The sequence below is a fragment of the Oryza sativa genome, chromosome 7 (genome assembly GCF_034140825.1).
Source record: "Oryza sativa Japonica Group chromosome 7, ASM3414082v1".
In the NCBI taxonomy this organism is placed as follows: Eukaryota; Viridiplantae; Streptophyta; class Magnoliopsida; order Poales; family Poaceae; genus Oryza; species Oryza sativa.
Window position 1 is genome coordinate 15,204,355 of NC_089041.1, and position 21,266 is coordinate 15,225,620.

General features: G+C 40.5%; 1 protein-coding gene and 1 long non-coding RNA gene across 2 annotated transcripts; both read left to right on the forward strand.

The window, feature by feature from the left end:
* The first annotated feature begins 3,787 nt into the window (after window positions 1-3,787).
* Window positions 3,788-5,752, forward strand: LOC136357269 (uncharacterized). The gene is made up of 2 exons (XR_010742496.1): window positions 3,788-4,226; window positions 4,777-5,752. It is a non-coding gene; the product is annotated as an uncharacterized lncRNA (long non-coding RNA).
* Window positions 5,753-7,998: 2,246 nt separating this feature from the next.
* On the forward strand, window positions 7,999-9,915 carry LOC107278336 (L-type lectin-domain containing receptor kinase IX.1). The gene is made up of 3 exons (XM_066312671.1): window positions 7,999-8,076; window positions 8,244-8,344; window positions 9,447-9,915. Exons 1-3 carry the CDS (start codon window positions 7,999-8,001, stop codon window positions 9,913-9,915), a joined length of 648 nt encoding a protein of 215 aa, XP_066168768.1.
* The last annotated feature ends 11,351 nt before the right edge of the window (window positions 9,916-21,266 follow it).

The window sequence follows — 21,266 nt, forward strand, 5'->3', positions numbered from 1 at the left end:
ATGGAGCTCTAAAGGTGCTTGCAACTTAACCAGGTGATCCATTCAAACAAGATTTAGGTGTATAATTGACACTGCTTTGTTTCATAAAACAAAGAACATGATAAAAGCTTTTGTTATTCTAAGGTGGACACATTTACAATTTATTGTTAACAAACACAGAAGGAGACGTGCATGTTAAGAACAGAGGGAAAAAACAAAATCCCCAGTACAGGACAGAACAAAACAGAGGGGGAAAAAGATGCTAGCAAACCTGTAAATCTGCCAAAAGCATGTCCAATTTACTCCGAAAAATGCAAATCACACAAAAAAAAATCCCCATCTACCAGACACAAAATCGAGCTCAGTGACAAGACCAAAAAAAAAATCCAGCCATCGTTTCCACCGATGGCTAGTTCGGTGGTTACAATTTATTCTATTCCCAAATCACACAAAGCAGATGTACTTAAAAAACAGATCAGACCTAGAAAATTTCAAATAGTGTGTAGCTTTACCTATAAATAAACAGATCAGAGCACTACTCACCTGGAACTTAACAAAATAAAAAATCAACAGCTAGGCAATCTCATCGGCATGACATAGAAATCAACGGATCAGGGGACTAATCAAAACAAGGGCAGGACGGAAGTGCTCCGCGTGTTCAGGTTCCATGACATAGAAATCAACAGATCAGGGGACTAAACCAAAACTACCGATTCCAAAATCTAAAACAGTTAAACAAGCATCAGATCCAAACATTAAGAGCTACCTAAAGCATCAAAACCTAGCCGGAATAAGATTGAAAAAAAAATCAACTAATGATGCAAACAAATAGGAGACAAGGAGAGAAAAATCAGCAGAAAACTCTCCGGCGAGCTGAATCACCATGGCGACCTACCTCTCTCTCGCGCGCCGGCAAGCCCTCTCTCTCGCCCGCGCCGGCAAGCCAGCTCTCACTCACCGGCGAGATGACTCTCTCTCTCTCTCTCCGGAGAAAACAATGAAGAGAAAAGAAAAAAAGAGAGAAGGAAAGAGAGCGAGAAGAGAGCTGAGGAAAAACAACGGCTACGGAGTACAGACAGAAAAGCGTGGAGCCCGACATTTGAGAGGGATGGCCCACATTTGACTATAGGCGCGGTCTGATTACACGTGACGCAGCTGCATCCCCACCCCCGCATGCGCACGAATCATAGCGCAAATCCTACGGTCAGAAAAACGACAAATATTAGGAGAGAAATTTAATGACAAATATCTAGCAAAATCGTTCCAACAGTATATATATGTGATAGTCGTTGTTGGCATATAGCTAGCTAGCTAGCTATAGTATATGCCAATTGAGTGAGCTAGAGTGACCATCGATCGATCGATGGGGTCATCAACGACAAGATTTCCTCACCTCCTGGTGCTTCTTTGCCTCATCTTGCGTTTGTTGTCCCTCCATGCTTGGTTGATCGATTTCGACTTCGATTTCTCTGACCCGTCGACCTTCAACGTAGACGACCTGCGGCTGCAAAGCGACGCGGCGCTGAAGGAGGGATCATCTGGGATGATGATCGAGATGACCAAGAACAGCACGTTCAGCACGGGGCGGGTGACGTACCGCCTGCCGCTGCGGCTCATCTGGGATGATCGCTGCCGGACCTCGGTCTCGTGGGGAAGATGACCGCGGACATCGAGTTCGACGGCGCCACGAACGCGCTCGCCCTCACGCTGCGCTTCGACGACAACGCCACCCTCGCGCCCGCGCACATCATCAGCACGCGCGCGGACGTGAAGAGGTTGCTGACGCAGGAGGTGGCCTTCGGCTTCTCCGCGACCACTGGTTCTTGGATCGAGCGCCACCGCATCCTGTCCTGGTCCTTCAACTCAACAACAGTTGCTGTCGAGGATCAGCCTCGCGAGCAGTCGACCTCTACTAGCTTCTGGTAACTTGCACGCCCCCTGTACTCTCCCTCAGTGAACAAAACAAATTCTAGCGGTTAAGTGTGACATCCTGATCTAATTAGAATTTAACCTGTGTGATCCAAGAGAGATAGGGTGTACGTTTAGCACCATCTTGCTAGTTTAGTAAGGGTGAAACCAACTTATAATGACATGTCTCAACATATCACTCCCGGGCTAGTTTAGCAATTGTAAAACCAACTTATAAAGACTTGTCCCTCTAACCATATTACTCCGGGTTAATCATTTTACACGAAATAAATCAATTCCTATTCTTTCTGACCTTTTCTTTTTACAAACCTATACTTTCTTGCCATTTGTTTGCAAATTGAAATTTTTTTTGTCATCTTCAGTGCCTCTTACTTACCATTGGTTTATAAATCGAAAAATTTTATCTTCAATGCCTCTTATTTATTAATTTTTTATCAATAAGAAATATTTTGGTTAATGAGAGATATATATTTCAGTCTTTTGTCTTCCTTCTTAATTTACTGCTTGGGATGCTACGAATTGTATTTTTTATGAGGGAATAGCTAGATTACTCTCTTAAAGTTGCTACTTCCGGTAAAAAAAAAAGTTACTTTTACCATTCAAAATTTATCTAAAATATAGCTACATTTCCTCCTCTCATCCATAGAATACACAATCATCTCTCGTTAAATTTCTCTCCAATTACTTTCTCATCTTAAACAATGATAAATTTTTCCATTTAGTTTTACCCCTCTGTTTAGTTGCTTTGAAAAAAAATATAAATTAAAGATAGTTATATTTTGTGGAAAAAAATAGGACAAAAGAATACCGTAGGTTCATAAGACATAACCACTTATATTTTTAGACAACTAACATACAGACAAGTAACATACAGTTAAATCCATATAATATTATCAGAAGTTTTTGTTTTAACAACATTAGCTACTCCACTTTGATATGCCCAAAACATACATTCTACAATGGCATATTCTTTCATTACTGGAGTGAGCAAATAATAGTATTATCATATCACACTCAAATAGTATAAACTAGCTGCATAATTTGTGAAATTATTTAGAGCTAGTTTAAATTAGAATTAAATTTGACACAATCTTATTTGTCTGCTTTATTAAGTTTGTTTGTTATTAATCATCTGATATTTTAGTTATCTTACTTTGCACAACATTAAAGATTGTAACTTTGCTATAACGGAATTATGGTTTTCAGGTGACTGAAGTCACCTTCAACCTTACACTGGTTTGGGAAGGGAATAAGGATGGAGAAGCTAAGAAGGGGAGGAACACACCAGTGATGGCGACTCTGCAGCAGTGGCAGCGCAACAAAGAGATCTTCCTCTGGCGATGGTGGGACAGTAGTGGTCATAGAGTTTAGAATTTGGGGGTATCAGGGGGGGGTTGTTCCTTACAACTTAGAGGGATGGCCTTGGATGTCGACAGGACCAGCGATGGGCTGTGGCAATGGGTGGACCGCGAGGCAGCATGGGCACTGCTGGAGCCATGAGGATGGAAGCTATGGTGGGTGGGGTTGGCTGCTTGGGGTGGGCATTTGGTTAGACCAAAACATTTAGTCTTGGTCTCAGCCATGATCGAAATTTCATGACATCCATGAGAATCACACAATTGCCAACAAATTTCATGTCCAAAAAATCATACATATGAAAACATACACACATACATAAATGACATATCGGCTCTTCGATCCTAGGTCTAAGTAGGAGGAATAGTTATCAGGGTGGAGGATGGCAGCGTGTGGTCAGGGGCAGACCCAGAGGGTAGTCCAGGTAGGCACAGAACTACCCTAGAATTTGGCCCAGAAAAGACCAGGTATTCATTTTTCGTGGCCCATCAAAGAAAGCCTGACCCAACAGAAAAAAAACCCTAACTCTCTTCTCTCCCCTCTCCACTCACTCTCCCGGCCTCCCACTCCCGACGGGCGATGGTGCTCCAGCGAGCCACGACTCCGGCGGCCGGCGCTCCCGTGACTCGCACCGCCGCGCCTCCCGCCTCCGGCCGGCGGCGCCTCCCGCGTACGCGCCTCCCACTGCCTTCGCGCGCCGCGCCAGCGCCCGCGCGCCCGCGCCCTCTCCGCCCCTCGCCGACGCGGGGGGCCTGGCCGCGCCCTCTCCATCCCGCGTCGGCGCGTCCGGCCGGCGCCCGACGGCCTCCTGGCTCCCGCGGTCCTGCCCGACGCGCGCCAGGGGCCAGATGGAGGTCCTGCTCCGGCCAGCCTCTGACGGTCAAGCAGTAGGTTGTCGCCGGTGCCGGTGCTGGTGTTGCCGTCTCCTTCCTAGCTTGCCCAACTGAGCTCATCAAGTGTAGGTAATTAATTAGCTTTTACTCACCATTGCGTGCTAAATCCTTTCATCTGGTGGTTACTGCACTATTCACTCTGAGGGTGCCTGAGCTCTGCATCATCGTCTGTACATAAGCTTCTGTGAAATTGCCCTTTTCTGCACATATCATTCTTCACCCATCAGCCATGTTACCTACTCGTTCAAGTGCATTTCACATTTCACACTGATCCTTGTGCTTTATAGGTTTTTAAGTGTTCTTACGTTTTGTCATATCTCCTTAGAAGGGAGATATAAGACAACTAATTGAAGAATTTAACAGTCAAAAACATGCCTTTTACTCCTATTCGATCTTGTGTATGTCCTTGGAAGGGATATATGAGTTTTGAGTGTCAATTCTCTAGACAAATGACATCAGACTGCGTTTTCTGAACAACTGTCCTTTTTATCACAAGCAAACTTCTACATATGTTAAACACCATAGATGGTTGCTCTATCAAATCAATATTGTGAGCTGTTGCAACATAATAGTACTTACTATTTCGATTGTATTGTATTTGGATTTTTTTTTTGGCTAGGCCTACCCTGGGTTCAAATCCTGGGTCCGCCACTGCGTGTGGTAGGTGGCTAGGGGCTGGGGACTCCAGTGGTGCTGGTGGCGGCGTCGGGCGGTAGAGCAGTAGGAGGTGGTGGTCGGTGCTGGCGTTGGCTAATGAGGATAGTGACTCCATGCTGGTAGAGGACTAAGGAGGAGGAGGAGGAGTTGAGGAAGTGGCTGCGCGGAAGAAGAGGTGGTGGTGAACAACTCAGGAGGCATGCGATGCGGAGTCGCGGAAAGGCAGCATGCGATGCAAAGTGGGACGATGTGGTGTGCGAGTGCGATGCTGAATCAGGACGGGAGAGGTTGCGTGGGATGCAGAGCTGAGTGATGACTGCTATAGGTTAGGATTAGGATCTTAGTCGACCTATTGGACTGAAATTCGGTGTATTCAGCTAACCAAGCGTACTAACTGAATTGACCAAACAAAATTTGGTCTTTTAACCCCCGAGACCGAATTGGTGACAAGATTTCTCAGTCTCGATCCCGACCATTTTGGTTTAGGCTTTTTCTTCCTACCCCTATTGGCTGTAGGGACAACGAAGGGTCGTGAGGTTAGGAGTTAGCAGCGATGAATTTGACAACAATAGGCAATGGTGTCGCCGCCGGACACGGGAGAAAGAGAGAAGGGGAAGTAGGAGGCGGTTGGTCTGGTGGGCCTCGCTAGCGTCGTTGACGGCCACTAGCTAGCCGACGTGGCTAGGAGTGATGTGGTCGGTCGGAGGCAGGAGGTTGGCAACGAGAGAGCACACTGAGCCACTGAGGATTGTGCATACGGATGCGTGCGGAGGGGACGTGAAAACGGGGAGAAGAGAATAAGGTTCACTGTTCACACACGAATCGAGATGCAATCTTGGTTGTCTGATGGATTGTCCAAAATTTTGGGTATTTTCAGTCACATGTAAACTAGACAGTTCCTTAATATAAGTATACTGCAAAAGATCCATTTTTATTTCCTGAACTGTGTGCTAAAACTCAATTGATGTCACCCCTAAATTTCAAATTCAAATAAATAACGCCATAACCATGTTTGAAGGTGGTTTTTGTTTGACATGATTCTTTTTCTTTAATTTGCTGGTTTAGGCTTCTGTATAAGTTTCTATATTTCTTTAATTTGCTGGTTTAGACTTCTGTACAAGTTTCAATATCATATTGATGCCGACGTACGTAGATAGATCTACCTTCGACAAACTTCTGTTTTATATATGCGAGTATGGAGCTAGTATTCTTTGTTTGATAAAAAAATAGGCTTCTCAGTTGTTCAATTTTCGTTCCAGTGGCAAGTTATATCTATCTATCTATCTATCTTCTATTATCTACTCCTTCCGATACTAGCATATATCCCATCCGATACTAAGTTGATATATTCTGATACAGAGGGAGTATCTATTATCTATTATCTATCTATTATATTAAAAGTCCATTAGACTTCCTAGAACGCTCATAAGCTGCCATGTGGTATCCTACAAACACTCATAAATCGTCACGTGTCACTCCAATAAAATAGAAAAAAATCGAATGAAAATCTGGAAAAACAAATAGGTGGATTTTAGGTCGTTAGATCTATATATCTTGGAAAAAAGAATATCTCAAACCACCCTTTCACCTGCCCCTATGCTATATGTACGTACTCATGCCTCCGTTCCTTAATTTGCTTTTTTTGTTTATCTCCATGACAATTAAACCTGAATTATCTGTGGTGGCAAGAAAATAACCCCACAAATCAACCTCCACCTACCAGGTTTAACCGGTTCTTGCTCTATTCCATTTTTTTTAACTTTCTCCTCTAGCTGGCACTTAAGAACAATAATAGACTTCAAATATTCATAACTTTTTAAATCATATATTAAATTTATGATCAGTTTGAGCAATTGTATTTTTAATTAAACCAATAATTCAATATCCATATTGACTATATTTCAGTGCTAAGAGAAGCATTTTTTTCCAGAACCACATCCATCTTGGGGCCTTCACTAAATAAAAGAAAAATACTAGAATTTCTAAATAAAAGTGAAAATACCCCCACCTTAAGTTATTTAATAAAATTGGTGGACCTATTGCTCACCGTTAGACATCTCACAACTTTCTACGAATTTAGTTACTTTCTCCAACATACATATAAGGGCTATTTACCTATACAAATTATATTGATGCTTGTCTAAAATAAATTATCTTTTTAGTAGATAAATAAATGCCTTTCTAAATAAATGATCTTCTTAAGATAATCATAGAATCTAAATTGTATATATAACATATAAAGTCACTAATAAATTAGAAAAAAAATTAAATGATATCATCTTTTTACGTCATAATGTGTACCCATATAGCCTATTTTTATAGAAAAGTGATTGAATATAAAAAACATGATCAATTGAACATCATATTGAATCGTATCAAGCGTGTGGGTTGTACCAGGAATCTTAGCAGTGAAACAACCCTCAACAATGTACCAAGTCAATTCCATATTGGAGTTAGAGACCATGTTATTTATTTATTTTTGGTAAACTTGCTATATTATATTATAAATTCATGTCATCTATTGTAGAACACTCTAGAAATGTGTTTCAAGCGGTATATGATATCCAGTGCAAATGCAAATGATATATAGTTTCATTGAAACCAAATCCATTGTTGCGATATAATATTTTTGTTATAAATTCAAAACTACACGGTTTCAAGACATTTTAGTTTAGAATTTATATGCTGCAAGAAGAATAGAAGAAAATCATAACAATAGTTGAGAGCAAACCCAAACAAATTATTGACAAGAAATATGTTTACAATAGAGTAAAGGAAAGTTTTAATAAAAATTCACCCGCACATAAACATTCACAACAAAATTTCAAACATAGTAAATAAGGTGTCCGCGCATGTACGCGGGCTTCTTTCCTAGTTAGAAAAAAAAGATCGATTTTTGATGTGAAAAAAAAACAGTCACACGACAAATAATTGGCCCATATAGTTGAGATTAATTATGTACATGCATGCTTGATCGTGACAAATACAGGTCATCACACCAAGCTGGCAGTAATCGTTGGAGCTACGACTGGGTCGTCTCTTGCGATCATGGCGCTATGATTCATTCTCTCGCGGTTTAGATGGAAATACGGAGACGGAGCATTTCAAATCGACGGAAAAAAAAACTACTGGACCTAGACAGTTCCAGTACGCCGATTTGGTTGCTGCCACAAACAACTTTACGATGGAAATAGGGAGAGGTGGATATGGGATAGTCTACAAGGGAAGAATGAGGTGCTTAGAGGGGCAACCAGAAGTGGCCGTAAAGGAAATGCAGAAAACTGGAGCAGTCAAGGAGACAAGGACGACTTCTATAATGAACTCAACACCATTAGTGAAGCAAGGCACAAGAACCTAGTCAAGCTAGAAGGTTGGTGCTGCCATATAAATGCCTGGAATTTGTGTGATTTCTTGTGTTGGTACCGCCAGAAGCACAACATCACATTCTTCCTTGTCTACGAATTGGTACGTAATGGCAATCTCGACGACCACCTATATGGAAAGAAGGGCACACTACAGTGGCCAAAGAGGTACTATACACACACACATTAATATAGGATTGATTTATTCATCAAGTGGCAGATTTTTTCTATTATGTGCCAATCACATTTACAACGGTAATTCGACATAAAACAAATTACAATCATAACCATTTTCTTCTGGAATACAACAAAAGAGTACTCTAACTTGAAATTTAAAATATACACTATATATAGGCTATGTGTCGTACAAATTTAAGTCACTAACAAATAAAAATATTTAGGTGACTAACACATACTCCCTCTGTCCATATTATATGTCATTTTGGCATTTTCATTTATCTAGATTCACAATTTGAACACTTATATAAATCTATGCATTAATCTATTCAAAATGTAGAACATCTTATAAAACGAAAGAGAGGAAGTAGCAAAACTGAAGTATACAATCTATATCTTTAGGGAGCATTTACTAGTCTCAGTCGTTTAAGTTTTATTGCCAATCAATCAGTTTTGCAACTAACATCGAGCAACTTACTTCTCTTTTTTAAGTCAAATAAGGAATATTAATTCTAGCTTAAAATAAAAGGTTACACTTTGGTATGGATCCTACCAATATAAAACAAACAAATATAATCTATATATGCATAAAAATGCATGATTTTAAACAAATATTGATCGAGTTTTTCAGCAGTGGTACGTACCATTTTTATAATGTATAAAATAAAAAAAATGAGAGAAACAAGAAGTTGCAGTATTAAGTATATATACTAAAGATATCTTACCTTGCAAGTCTAACCTATTCATTGTGCAGTTTTTGTTCACTGAAAAATATATAACAAAAAAAACAGACAATTGACAAATAGCCAAACCAGAAAAAGAAACATACTAGAGTACATTAAGCACAAAAACACATCTAGCTTAATCCCTAAAATAAACCAAACCGAACTAATTAAAAGCTGCGGTGTGCTAGCTGTTGTACTAAGTTAAAACTTTTAGCTGGTAAATAAGTAAAAAAAGAAAAGGTGATACATAACTAAGAAATGTGTTATTGACAAATTGTCTATGCATGGAAGGTTTCAGATAGTGATAGACATTACTTCAGCTCTAGTTTACCTCTATCATGAGTGCCATACCTGCATCTCCTGCATAGAGACATCAAACCAAGTAACATACTCCTGGACGAAGGTTTGAACGCCAAGCTTGCCGACTTCGGGCTGGCGAGGATCACGGAAAACGCCAAGGGCAAACTGCTGATAGTGGCCATGGGGTCAATTGATCAGTACATAGCTCCAGAGTACAAGATACACGGCGAGCTTGAATTAATATCCAGCACCGACGTCTACAGCTTCGGACTCGTCCTCCTAGAGATCGCTTGTACCAGGAAAGACAGGGAGCAGATCTGGAACGATATGTACATGAACCACGCCGGCGTGGCTGCCGTCGCCGATCCCAACAAGCTGAAGGGCGAGTTCGACAAGAGGCAGATGGAGCGTGTGATCATCCTGGGGCACTGGTGCTCTATGAAAGACCCAATAAAGCGGCCTACCATGAGTGATGCTATGGATGTCCTGCAGCAGTACGACTACAGGAATCTGCCAGATTTCAACTCGCTCAGATGAGATCTGATCAGTGTCAAGTCGAATGTGGTCAGGTGTGTCTAGAGCACCCTGCAGGCAACCGGTAATATATCCCTTAATCGCTAGCATCCTCAGCCACGCATTCACAAGATAGTCAACTGTGTGAAGATCTCCTGGTGTTTGATCGATCACTTGTGGTTAACGCAACATTATTGTTTTACTTTTTGTATATATAGGTACGGATATGGCGCATCATCGGATTGCAATATTATTTCAGTTTTCATATTGAATTCGATTTGTTTTTCAGTTTACTGGAGGTAATATCATTCATTAATACTTCCTCTATCTACTTTTCATAGGCATATATATTTTCAAATCTGAAAAATTTATTTTTGATAGGCATATTTCAATCCAACAACCTATCATCTTAATAACTTTCTCGGATTTAATGCGTATTAATGAATCCTTTGTTTACAAGGAATGACTAGTAGCATGTTTAAATAGATGATAAGTAGAATTATTTATTCTTGGTCTGTATATCAAGAATGAAATATGACTATCAAAAATAGATAGAGAGAGTATAATTTTGTGTTCAGTTATGGGTTATCTAAATCGTTAGTTTGATTTAACGGTTTTTAAGACATTTCAGAAGTTACTTGTTAAATAATTATTATTTTACATTGAAAATATATAGTTTCTCGTTACAAAGCGTGATATTTCGTTACCGAGATATCTTTTCTTTCTCGGAGGATTCTTTTTTTTTGGGTAATCAGCTGTGTCGAGGACACCCAGCCTGTACATTATACTAGAATAGAAAAAATGTCCCTGTGTTGCAACGGGTAAGATGTTTTTGAATCAGTATACGTGAAAATTCTTTAAATCGGGCGCCCGTGCGTCCCGCGCCTCGCCGAAAAATCGGGCGCCGCGCGCCGCGCCTCTGTAACACCCCAGGTAACCACGTACCTAGAGTGCCACACCAGAAAACACTCAAACCACTAACTTCCAAAATTATTAGAAATTTCGGCAGAGTCTCTCCTGTAAATACGGACATCCACGACAGGCAATTATAAGTTAAACTAATAACAATATCATTCCCATAATACGATCCATCCTTATAATCTATGGGGAAGAAACTATTAGAAATCTAAAAGATTATTACAAGACCAAACCAGGATATAATTTAAGTGTGATTATGGACCTAAGCAATATAGTTTGATAGTGTGCAAGTAGATGTGTATATAAGGGTGCTACTTCCCGCCCATGCATGCCGGTCTCAATGCGTACCTAAAACTAAATAAAACACAAGAGTGAGTATAAAAATACTCAGCAAGTACAATATGAATCTAGAAAATACATATACACATCATTGACAATAAAGCATGAACAGAAGGCTTTCTTTCTTTGATAGGAAACACATTTCCAAACACCAAGTCAAAGAAGATAGTAGTTCCCATCCTGGGCAGGCATGAATTGAAATAGTAGTTTCCATCCCGGACAATAGTGAATACATCCTAGCATTTGCCGGCGAAGCCGAGTAAGCGTGATCACGTTGAAATATATTAGAAATAAATAGATAGAGTAAACAATGCATGAATCACACAATTAGTTCGTCATGCACTTGCCTCCAATAAAGAATTGGTATCATGCATGATCTGATGGACCACCACCTAATCACAAACAAAACCTTAGCAAACATATTCAAACATGCGTATAAAACTATGAAAAAGGTGAACCTACTGCCCCATCCCATCAAAACTCAATAACAAGGAACGCCGCTTGGACTATACACAGGACTGCTGCTTCAAACCTTTATATCTTGAAATATGAAAAGGCTATGACTGAAAATGTATACATTTTGAAAATCTACAGAACAATACATACAACTTTCGTGTCGAAAGCATATTTTTATTCTGCCATTTAAATGGTCTAATTTGCGCTTGAAAGCAGGCTTCAGAATCTGTTCAGAATTTCAGACAGTCCACACTGAAACAACCATAACTGGAGTTCTACTCAGCCCAATCAGGGTGTACTTTACCAATATGGAAAGCTAAGAAAAACCTCTACAACTTTGTCTATAGGCGGCCTGGCTGATTCCACTGTTTAACCCCTCCAAAAACAGTTCAATCTACTACTATCCAGATTATGACACAAAAACAACAGTCATACTAAAATAATTATATCTCCTAAACCATTTGAGATAGAATCACACCCTTTGGTCAGAAGATATATCCAAACATTATCTACAACTTCCTAGTTATACACTTTTGCAGAAAATAACATTTAGAGCCCCGAAACATCGAAACACTGAAGCACTGCAAATCTGCCCACATGCAGAACTACAATAAACCGAACCGCAACTACCCAAACTCCTTCTCTAGCTTTCCCTAACCACAAATTAATGCACTAAAGCCATGCTAGAACAACTGATACAACAAGGAGATAAGCCTCACCTAGGGTTTCTTTAGAGAACTTGTGAGGAGACAATAGGGGAGACTCCGGTCTAACCCCTCCTACTCCTCTCCTCCTCCTCGTTCCGTTTTCTAATTCGCTTCTTGATCCAACCTATGAAGGTGGAGATCTAGGGAGAGCAATTTGCTGTAGATGGGAGAGATGCGAACACAGGAGGAGGGGAGGAAAGGGCGCTGGCCAGGGAGAGGGGTGGCGGCACTATGAGGGGAGGTGAGATTCGGTTCCCCTCTCTCTAGGTTTTAGGGGAGAACTAATGGGCTGGGTTTATGGGCCTTCTCATGTTGGCCCACTTCTAAAGATATTTTTCTTTTATTTATTTCTGTTAACATCTTTATTTTAACAAGTCAACCCAAACTAAAAAAACCTAAATATCTTTTAATATATAGGGTATTACAGCCTCATCCTTGGGTTCATCATTATTAGCTTTATCACCTTTAGCCTTGCCATCTTTAGATGTGCCTGATTCCGAATCATCATTGGGAACCATCTTTAGTTTATACCTTTGGATGACCGTTCCTGAGCGAGTTTGCTTGAATGAATGTAAGCACTGACTCTTCAAGTTGTTCATCATCTGCTCATACTCTAACATCTGTTCTGGTGTTAGCTTATCCAGTGTTATTGGAATGATGTTGTCAGGGCCAATGTCAGATGGTGGTTTAGAAGTCTGCTTGTTGTCCACCATGATGAAAAATGTCACAACTCGCATCCCACCGAGCGTGCCAAAAGCGTGTTGATGCGAAAAACACACACTGACCTGGGAGATCTGCTTAACTCCAATACAAGTCCTAAATCTTGCTCTTGGGTTCAAAGGCGTGCCAGTTGATTTGATCCTACAATCAACAAGAAAGAAACATAAAGAAACCGCGGTTAAATCCATAAACGATAGCCGGTCGGCTAGGAGCTGATGACATATCGTCAATCATTAAGCCGATTTTATTGGCAATAGATCGGCGATGAGGAATAAAGCAATATAAAGTTATATTTACTCGATCGGCTGTAGATATCAACGATATATAATCCTTCTCTTGGAATATATTTAAATTAAGTGATTGGGATAGATCGAGCAGCAAGTCGAGACAGTATAAATCACTTATATTTAAAGATACTTTAAGATAACGATTATACATACGTTTATAGCATAGCCGAACAAATAGATCTAACATGTATCGGCTAATACTCCGATACCACTCTATATTAAGATATTAAAACAGACAAAATATATTAAATAGCCAGCCTAATATACTTTAATGCAATAAGATCTTAATATAAAGGGCAGATTTAGCATGTCAAGCAAGCATATAGGGTATAAAATAGCTAAATCAGGTAAGATCGGTTGAAACTCCGATACTATTTCTATCGGTGATCAGAAAACAAACTAGATATTGCAGTTATGAATATTATTTAATAGATCGAACTCAATCATGCAGCATTAAGTATAAGAATAAATATAAGATCTAGACAAGATGATGAAACCTCTAAAATATGGTGGATATGTTATATAATCTAGATTAATAACGAAATCTAACTCGATCGGCCACTCTCCAATGATAGATATCAGCCGATTGCAGGTTAGATTGGGAAACTAATAAGGATTATAAAACATATATGATAACTCGATGATTTACATAAACAAGATTAGAGTGTCATAAAGATGAAAGCACTAATCCCAAGAACGCAAGACGCCATAACAAGTTTACCTTTTGTTGAAGATCGAAATCGATGTAGCTCAACCCAAAAGCAAGAACTCGTCGAAATAAAAGTAGAAAAAGGGTGGTGATGCGCCGAAAGTATTATTGAACTGTTGTTGTAAATTACATGGGGTCCAGTCATATTTATACCCGAGATACATGATAGGTCCTTGCCGGACACGACTCTTATCTCTAACAAACTCTAAGATACAAACGAATCTTTATGGCAGATTCTTGCCGAAACATATCTCTAAAGAAATTATTCAAAATATCCTAATTAATAGATACAATTGCCTATCTGTGAGCTTATCTCTATCGCGGTAATCCTTGTGTAGTCCGTTGATCGATCCCAAAGACGGTTTTACAGCCATCTCAACGAAATCGGCTATATCGGCTGTATCGGCTATCTTCTGTCCGACCCATCTCAGCCGATGCAGTCCTCAGCCGATGCCCTTGCAGCCGATGCGTACTATATTCTTTGTATACGATTCTCCGCCGTGTCACGTCCCGTTTTTCGTGTCTTCTATTTTGCTCGATTTGAAAATTAACGTTCATGTTTATTCGCCTAAAATAGCTTAATGAAAATTTCATAAATGAAAAAGGGTTTAATTTGACTAAATAATTTAATTATGCCGCCCTTTTATTTTACGGTTTGTTAATTGGAGTTATTTAATTTTTATTTGAGTTTTGGAAGTGGAGCTCAATTTGATGAATTCTCCCAAATTCTTAAAAAAAAATCCCAAGTCCAAGAAAAATCTCAACATTTTCCTTTTCCTTTTCCTTCCTTTTCTTTTCCTTTTTCTTTTTCCTCCCTGATCTAGGTAGATGCCTCTTCTCTTTTTTTTTTCTCTGTAATGATCTCCATGTCTCTATCTCCCTCTGATGTTCTGTCTCTCTCTCTCTCCCATTAGTTTCACCTTTTTCAATCCCCAATCAATATCCTCCACTAATATTAAAAAAATGAATCAAACACGATGAGACATTCATTTTCTTTTAACTCTTGGTTCTATATATATCTCTCTCCCTATCTCTCCGTATTAATCTCTCAATCTCTCTCACGTTCTGTCTCTCTGTCTATCTCTCTCCCTGTCATTCTATCTCTGCAATCTCTTCTCCTCCCTAATTAATTTCTCCACTTGAATGACAAAAATTGAATCACCATCATCAACCAAATCAGTTTTCCATCTCAGCCGCATCTCCACCTTCTTCCTATCCACCTCACCATGCACCAGCCTTTACATCTCCTGATCAAACGCAAATGCTAGCCATTTAATCTCCAGTTGATTGCATTTTCCATCCACCATGAATTTAATCATCTGTTGATCATCAACCAAGAAACTAAAGCAGACCAAGAACCAAATAATATTACACTGCATTATCTCCAATTGAATCACCATGGTGAGACAAATCTATTTTTCCAATTCCCAGTCTCTTCTCTCAACTCTCCATCTTTGTCCTCCCTCAGCCACATTTCTGATCTTCCAAGAATCGGAGCTGTCTCCTCGATTTCCTCCTCCCACTAATAAATCTCTCCCTTTCCCTCACCAATCTCATTATTTAACACCAAAAATTAAATCACCTTCATGAGCATGAGCCATTTTTGTAAAAGCCAATGACTCCTCATCTCCTGGCTGCTTAGCTCCTATTCTTCTCTATATATAGCTGCAGCACCCCTCCTCCTTCCCTCTTTGTTTAACCAGTGCAGCCACTGCCAGTCACCATGTTGGCTACTGCTTCATCTTCAAGCACGATGTTTCTGCTTCGCTATGAAGGTCATGATGCTTCCCTCAATTCCCTGCTCGTCCCTTCCGCTCCTCATCTATTTCCATTGATCAATACCAAAAATCAAATCAAATTGATGGGCTTGATCTGTTTTTCGAAATCCCAGCCACGGCCATGTCGTGCTGTTGGCACGGAGATATATCAAACCGTCAACGCGAGAACGAGCAGCTGCGTGGGAGAATCAATCCTGCACCATCATCGTTCCGTTTCCAGCACCATCATCTTCCTGCTACTACCGTCTCCTCTTTGCTGCTTACATCGGAAAGTTGTGCCGCCTCTTCTCTGCTACGGTTGGTAAGCAGTTGCACACCATAAAAGTCTTTCATCATTTCCTCCTCTCCGTTCATCATGTGGTGTTCCCATAGGTTGAGACATCATGCCCCCCTGCTGCTCCACTCTGTGCAACCAGGATGTTGAGTTCCGCCACCACGTCGTCATCGTCGCAGCCGTCATCAGTGAACCAACGCTGCTCCTTCGTCACCCCCTTCCAAACCAACTTCTGTCACCATTAACACCACCTGCAGGCAAAGAAGTCATCGCCGTCCTTGGAACCCAAGCCGCTGCTACCATGCCGTCATCTTGTTGAGACCACGTCTACAGGTGAGCTCTTGATGTTCATCCTCCATTATTTCCTTCCATTTTTATCACCCGGTGGTAGCGCTATGTGTTGTTGTTTCGTCCATCACGAAAGCAGCCCCTGTCAACCTTCCTCCTTTATATGTATTTAACAGAGCCCTTGCCTTCTTTTCTTTTCATTCACACATGTCCAAAAGCTATCGTACTGCTGCTTTGCCTCGGCCACCATGCCCACAGTGTGCATGTGCGTGCACCACTGTTAATCTCTCTCTTTAGATGACATATGAACCATAGCAGTTGGTACACAAAATAACTCCAATCAACCTGAAAACACGAGAGAATATTCCTTTCTATCTTCTATTAATTCAATTTTCCATTCTTGCTGCCACCTCTCTATTGTGATCGTAAAGGCGGCCGTCAGTCATCACCGATCTGTTTGCGCACCATGATGGTCGCTGTCGCAATGGAACCCGAGCTGAACCACATTGTCGCCATCACGTTCCTATGAATGTCGCTGCGGTCGGTAATCTCCAATGCCCTAGCAGCACCGCTGCTCTTATCCTCCACTTCCATCGTCTTCACCTGCCTCCGGCATGGTCTCTCATCAAGTTGCTATTGTCTGCCGGTGCCACCGCCTCACTGTTAAACGATCCGGTGTTCCTACCACTTGTCTGTTTGTGGTCATCACGGTTCCATTCCAAAATTACTACACCGCCATCACTGTTTTCTTCACCGGAGTAGTCCATGCCAGCAGGAGCACAATCGGTGCATACACCATGCTCTGCTCTATCTTCTCTCGTGGCTTGTTCCTGGCGTTGATAACAACCTCGAGCTCAAGCAATAGTTGTTGCATAAGCATCGCCTCCGTTTTCGCCCTTCTATTTCCCCGGTGTTGTCTCTACAATATTCCTCCCCTCCTACGTCCAACGTTGTCATCCTCTACCATGAACCCGGTGTCTCTTCTTCATCCCAGTGCCGGTGCCCCTTTAATTTTTATTCCCACATGCTGAGATGCCGTCGCATTGTTTCTATGCTCCCATTGCTACCGAACTACTAGTGACCATGTCGTCGTCATCATATCGTCCACTCTGGAGGGCCAACACAGCTGCTGTCCTCTCGCTGCCTTAGGTCGGCAAGCACGTCACACCGTCACCTCTATCATTGTCTCGGAGTCTGGCATGGCATGTTCGCTATCTCACTCCCATCAATCAGTGAACCCCATCCTTTAGCCACGAAAATGATTCTAATAAAATCCACAAATGCCGGAAAATATTTCTTATTTTCCATTCTTCCAATTCAATCTTTTGTCGATCATATCTTCACTAATCAGCATCACCGCTCTCTTTCATGAGCCTGCCATCATCTTCTCCCGGTATGCTCTTGCTTCTTTCACCTACTTCAATCCGAAGTTTTGCCATCACCATGCCGTTGACGTCCACGCTGCGAGGCATTATGTCACACACATTCTGGTCAGGCCAGCCTCTTAAAACCCAAAATCAATCCAAGTTGTCTATCCCCACAAATAAATCTCAGCCATCCACATAATCATTCCACAACTCTCCTCCTTATAAACAATTCTCCATTGATCATCCTACTAACGAGTGGACCCCACCCGTTAGTCCACCAAAAATAATTGTTTTGTCTCATAAATTCCAGATAATATTTTCTAAATATTTCTCTTTCTTTATTCACAGTTCTCTAATAATTGAAACTTCGAGAGGTCACATCTCTTCCATCCAAACTCCAAATCGACCCGTTGTTTTTCCTAAATAATTCTAAAATTGAGCTCTACTTCCTGATTTATTTGGTTATTTCATTTGATGTTATTTTTCTATTTTTTTTCTTTTGTTTGTTTGTTTTCTCCTTTTTCGATCGTGTAGATGTTGTTGCCGAGGAGGTTACTGTTGCAGGTGAAGGTTTCGTCTGAAGATCTCGTGGGTAAAGGCAAGTGTACCCTTGAACATGTTGATCCCAATTTTAAAAATTATCTTATTTTAAATTATATGCATTGTTTTGTTTTACAAATTATCGTGTGGGTAGTTATAACCTACTTGTTAATTATTTCATGCCTTGAATTATTGTTGATTATCCTTGATTATTTGTCACCTAGACTGTATGAGAGTCAAACATGGGGTATTGGCTCAGGGTAGTAGATTTGCTTAGCCCTGCTCACACTTTTACAAAGCAAAATATAATATTGACTAATGATCTACTTATCACTATTTTTTTTATATAAACTGTGTGGCTGTGTGCTATCTTCTTGGTGGCATGTGTTGCACGGTGTAGTAATGATCTGGTGGAAAATGTTTTAGACCGGGGTGATGGTGGATCTGTGTGAACCTAGGAGGTAAGCCATCTGTGTGCGTGCTTACCGATGACCTGTGTGGTCGATTGAGCTGTGTGCTCCATTTTTGTTGTGTGCTTGAGGTCCTTAGTTTAGACAAGTCGCCCAGGTCAGTTAAGGACTTTACTTCATGCGCCATTGATCTGAGCCTTACCGTGCAACCACATGTCCTTATGGGAAGGACCTAGCTGAGTACACTGCTTAGCTCTTGCACTGGCGGCCCAGGTGGCTAGATGATAGGTTTTTGGATTGTACCATGGGACCTTTCACCTGTGTGGTGAAAGGAGGACCGCCCATGGGGGAAGCCGGTGTTAGGGCGAGGTAGAGGAAACGCTTTGTTACTCTTTGGTGTTTAGCGGCACTGAACTGTATCTTGTGGGTAAAGTTGTACAACCTCTGCAGAGTGTCAATCTATTCGAATAGTCGCGTCCTCGGTTATGGACATGCTCGGTGATTTCACATGAGGGGTAGATTTGTGAAAGTTTTACTTTTGGGAAAGAGCTGTGTGCAGGATAAATTAATGAATATAGCTGTGTGGTCCTGTGTGGACGCAATATCCTTTTTGGGTTGGTTGGTTGGTTAAAAATACCGTGATTGCAAATGTTGTTTAAATGAAATTTATATCTATTTATTGTATTTAAATTCACAAATGCCTTTACGCAAATGAACCCTAGCTTTCCTTTGAAGCCTTGTATCATATATTACATATTCCCGTACACTTGTGAGTACTTTATGTACTCACCCTTGTTGTCTCACAAAATTTCAGAGAATGCCAGTTGTTTCTAGAAGTTCTGTTGCTAAGGATGTCGAATAGGTTGCGTGCCCCAGTTGATTGCCTATGGTGTGTCGTTGGTGCCTCTCGCTTCTTGTCCCACTGTTTATCTCTGTTTGGCCCTGCGTGGCAAAGAAATTGTAAAATCTGGTCATAAGACCAATGTAAAAATTATATTTGTTTCCTATTTATTAATATAATCGTGATGTGGTTGTGATATTATCTTTTGTTACTGTGTGTGCTAGCGTTGATCTGGGACTAGCACATTATACACAGAGGGATCCTAGTTGGGGTCCCGACATGCCGAATCCACTTCGATTCCAATGTTGAACTTGGTTCATGGTTTACCAAATTTGGTCATTAACAGAGGTGTACCAGTTTACCTACCAGACACATCTCTCTCACACGTTACCATGTGCTACATGCCACCACGTCATTTGGACGGAAGTCATAACAAACCCATCGCTTAAGACCGCCCTAGGTCAATAAGACAATCTATGCCCTCGTGCATCTTAAACCCGTCTAGGACTTCATTTGCGCCCTGGCTAGGACCTTATATGTCCCAATCCGTGTCTTATTTGTTTATAATTGTGGTAAACGATGTATTAAGCCTTACCCATTAGACATGTGGTTGTACGGAGTATACTTTGCAACAGAGTCCTAAAGACTGGTCCTTATGATTGCCAATGTGCAACTAACAAAACCAAACACCTCGAGCTAAGTTGAAAACAAGTTTGAGAATATTGAGGTAGAGTCCATCAGGTCCAGGCTAACAAGCCTCTAATCCATCATTAATCAAGATTATAGTGTCAATCCTAAAGTCTATATCATTACAAATTAATTACTCCTTCGTTTCATATTATAAGTCATTTTGACTTTTTAAAGTTAAACTTTTGAAAGTTTCACCAAGTTTACAGAAAAATAAAGTAACATTTATAGCACCAATTTAGTTTCGTTACATCTAACATTGAACATATTTTTGTTAGTTTCTTTGTTCTGTGTTAAAAATATTACTATATTTTTTTATAGACTTGATCAAATCTAAAGAAAATTAACTTAGAAAAAAGTCAAAGTGACTTATAATATGAAATAGAGGAAGTAAATGTTTCTAATAGAGCATTGCTGAGTATAATGTAAGCACCCCATACAGAGTTCTTACTAGTTGTTTTTTTACTTAGGATTGTCAAACGTAATTAGATAATATCAATTAAATCAGATCATAACAAGGAAATATAGGAAAGGCTAAGTAAAATAGTTATAACGTGGTATATTTAATAAAGCGAATACAATAATTTAAATTAAAATATTTTTCACAAATTAGCATTCAATATGATTAAGGAGAGCCTGACTTACCTTGCTCAACGAACGGACTTAGGAGACTCATGCAATGGACTGGACTTGCACTTCAGGAACCTCCGAACGACAGCAACTGCATGAACGACAAAACAAGGCTATAGCTCTGAGAAAAAATGGTAACAGCACATCAAAGCAACATACATGTATTCTTTAAGTTACAACAAAATTAAGCAATTTAAACAAGGCTATAGCTCTGAGATATGGCTATCTGAAGTTTATATACAGTTTAATTGGATATTTCCGAATTGTTTAATTATTATTATACCATTAAATTATGTGTAATGCATTAGCCCTCGAGGAGAGAAACGATCAAACGACTGGCATGTGAGACCCACAGGTCAAACGGTAGTTCACCATGGACCGGTTTACCAAGACGGTCCACGGGAAAGCAGAGTGAGACCCACGT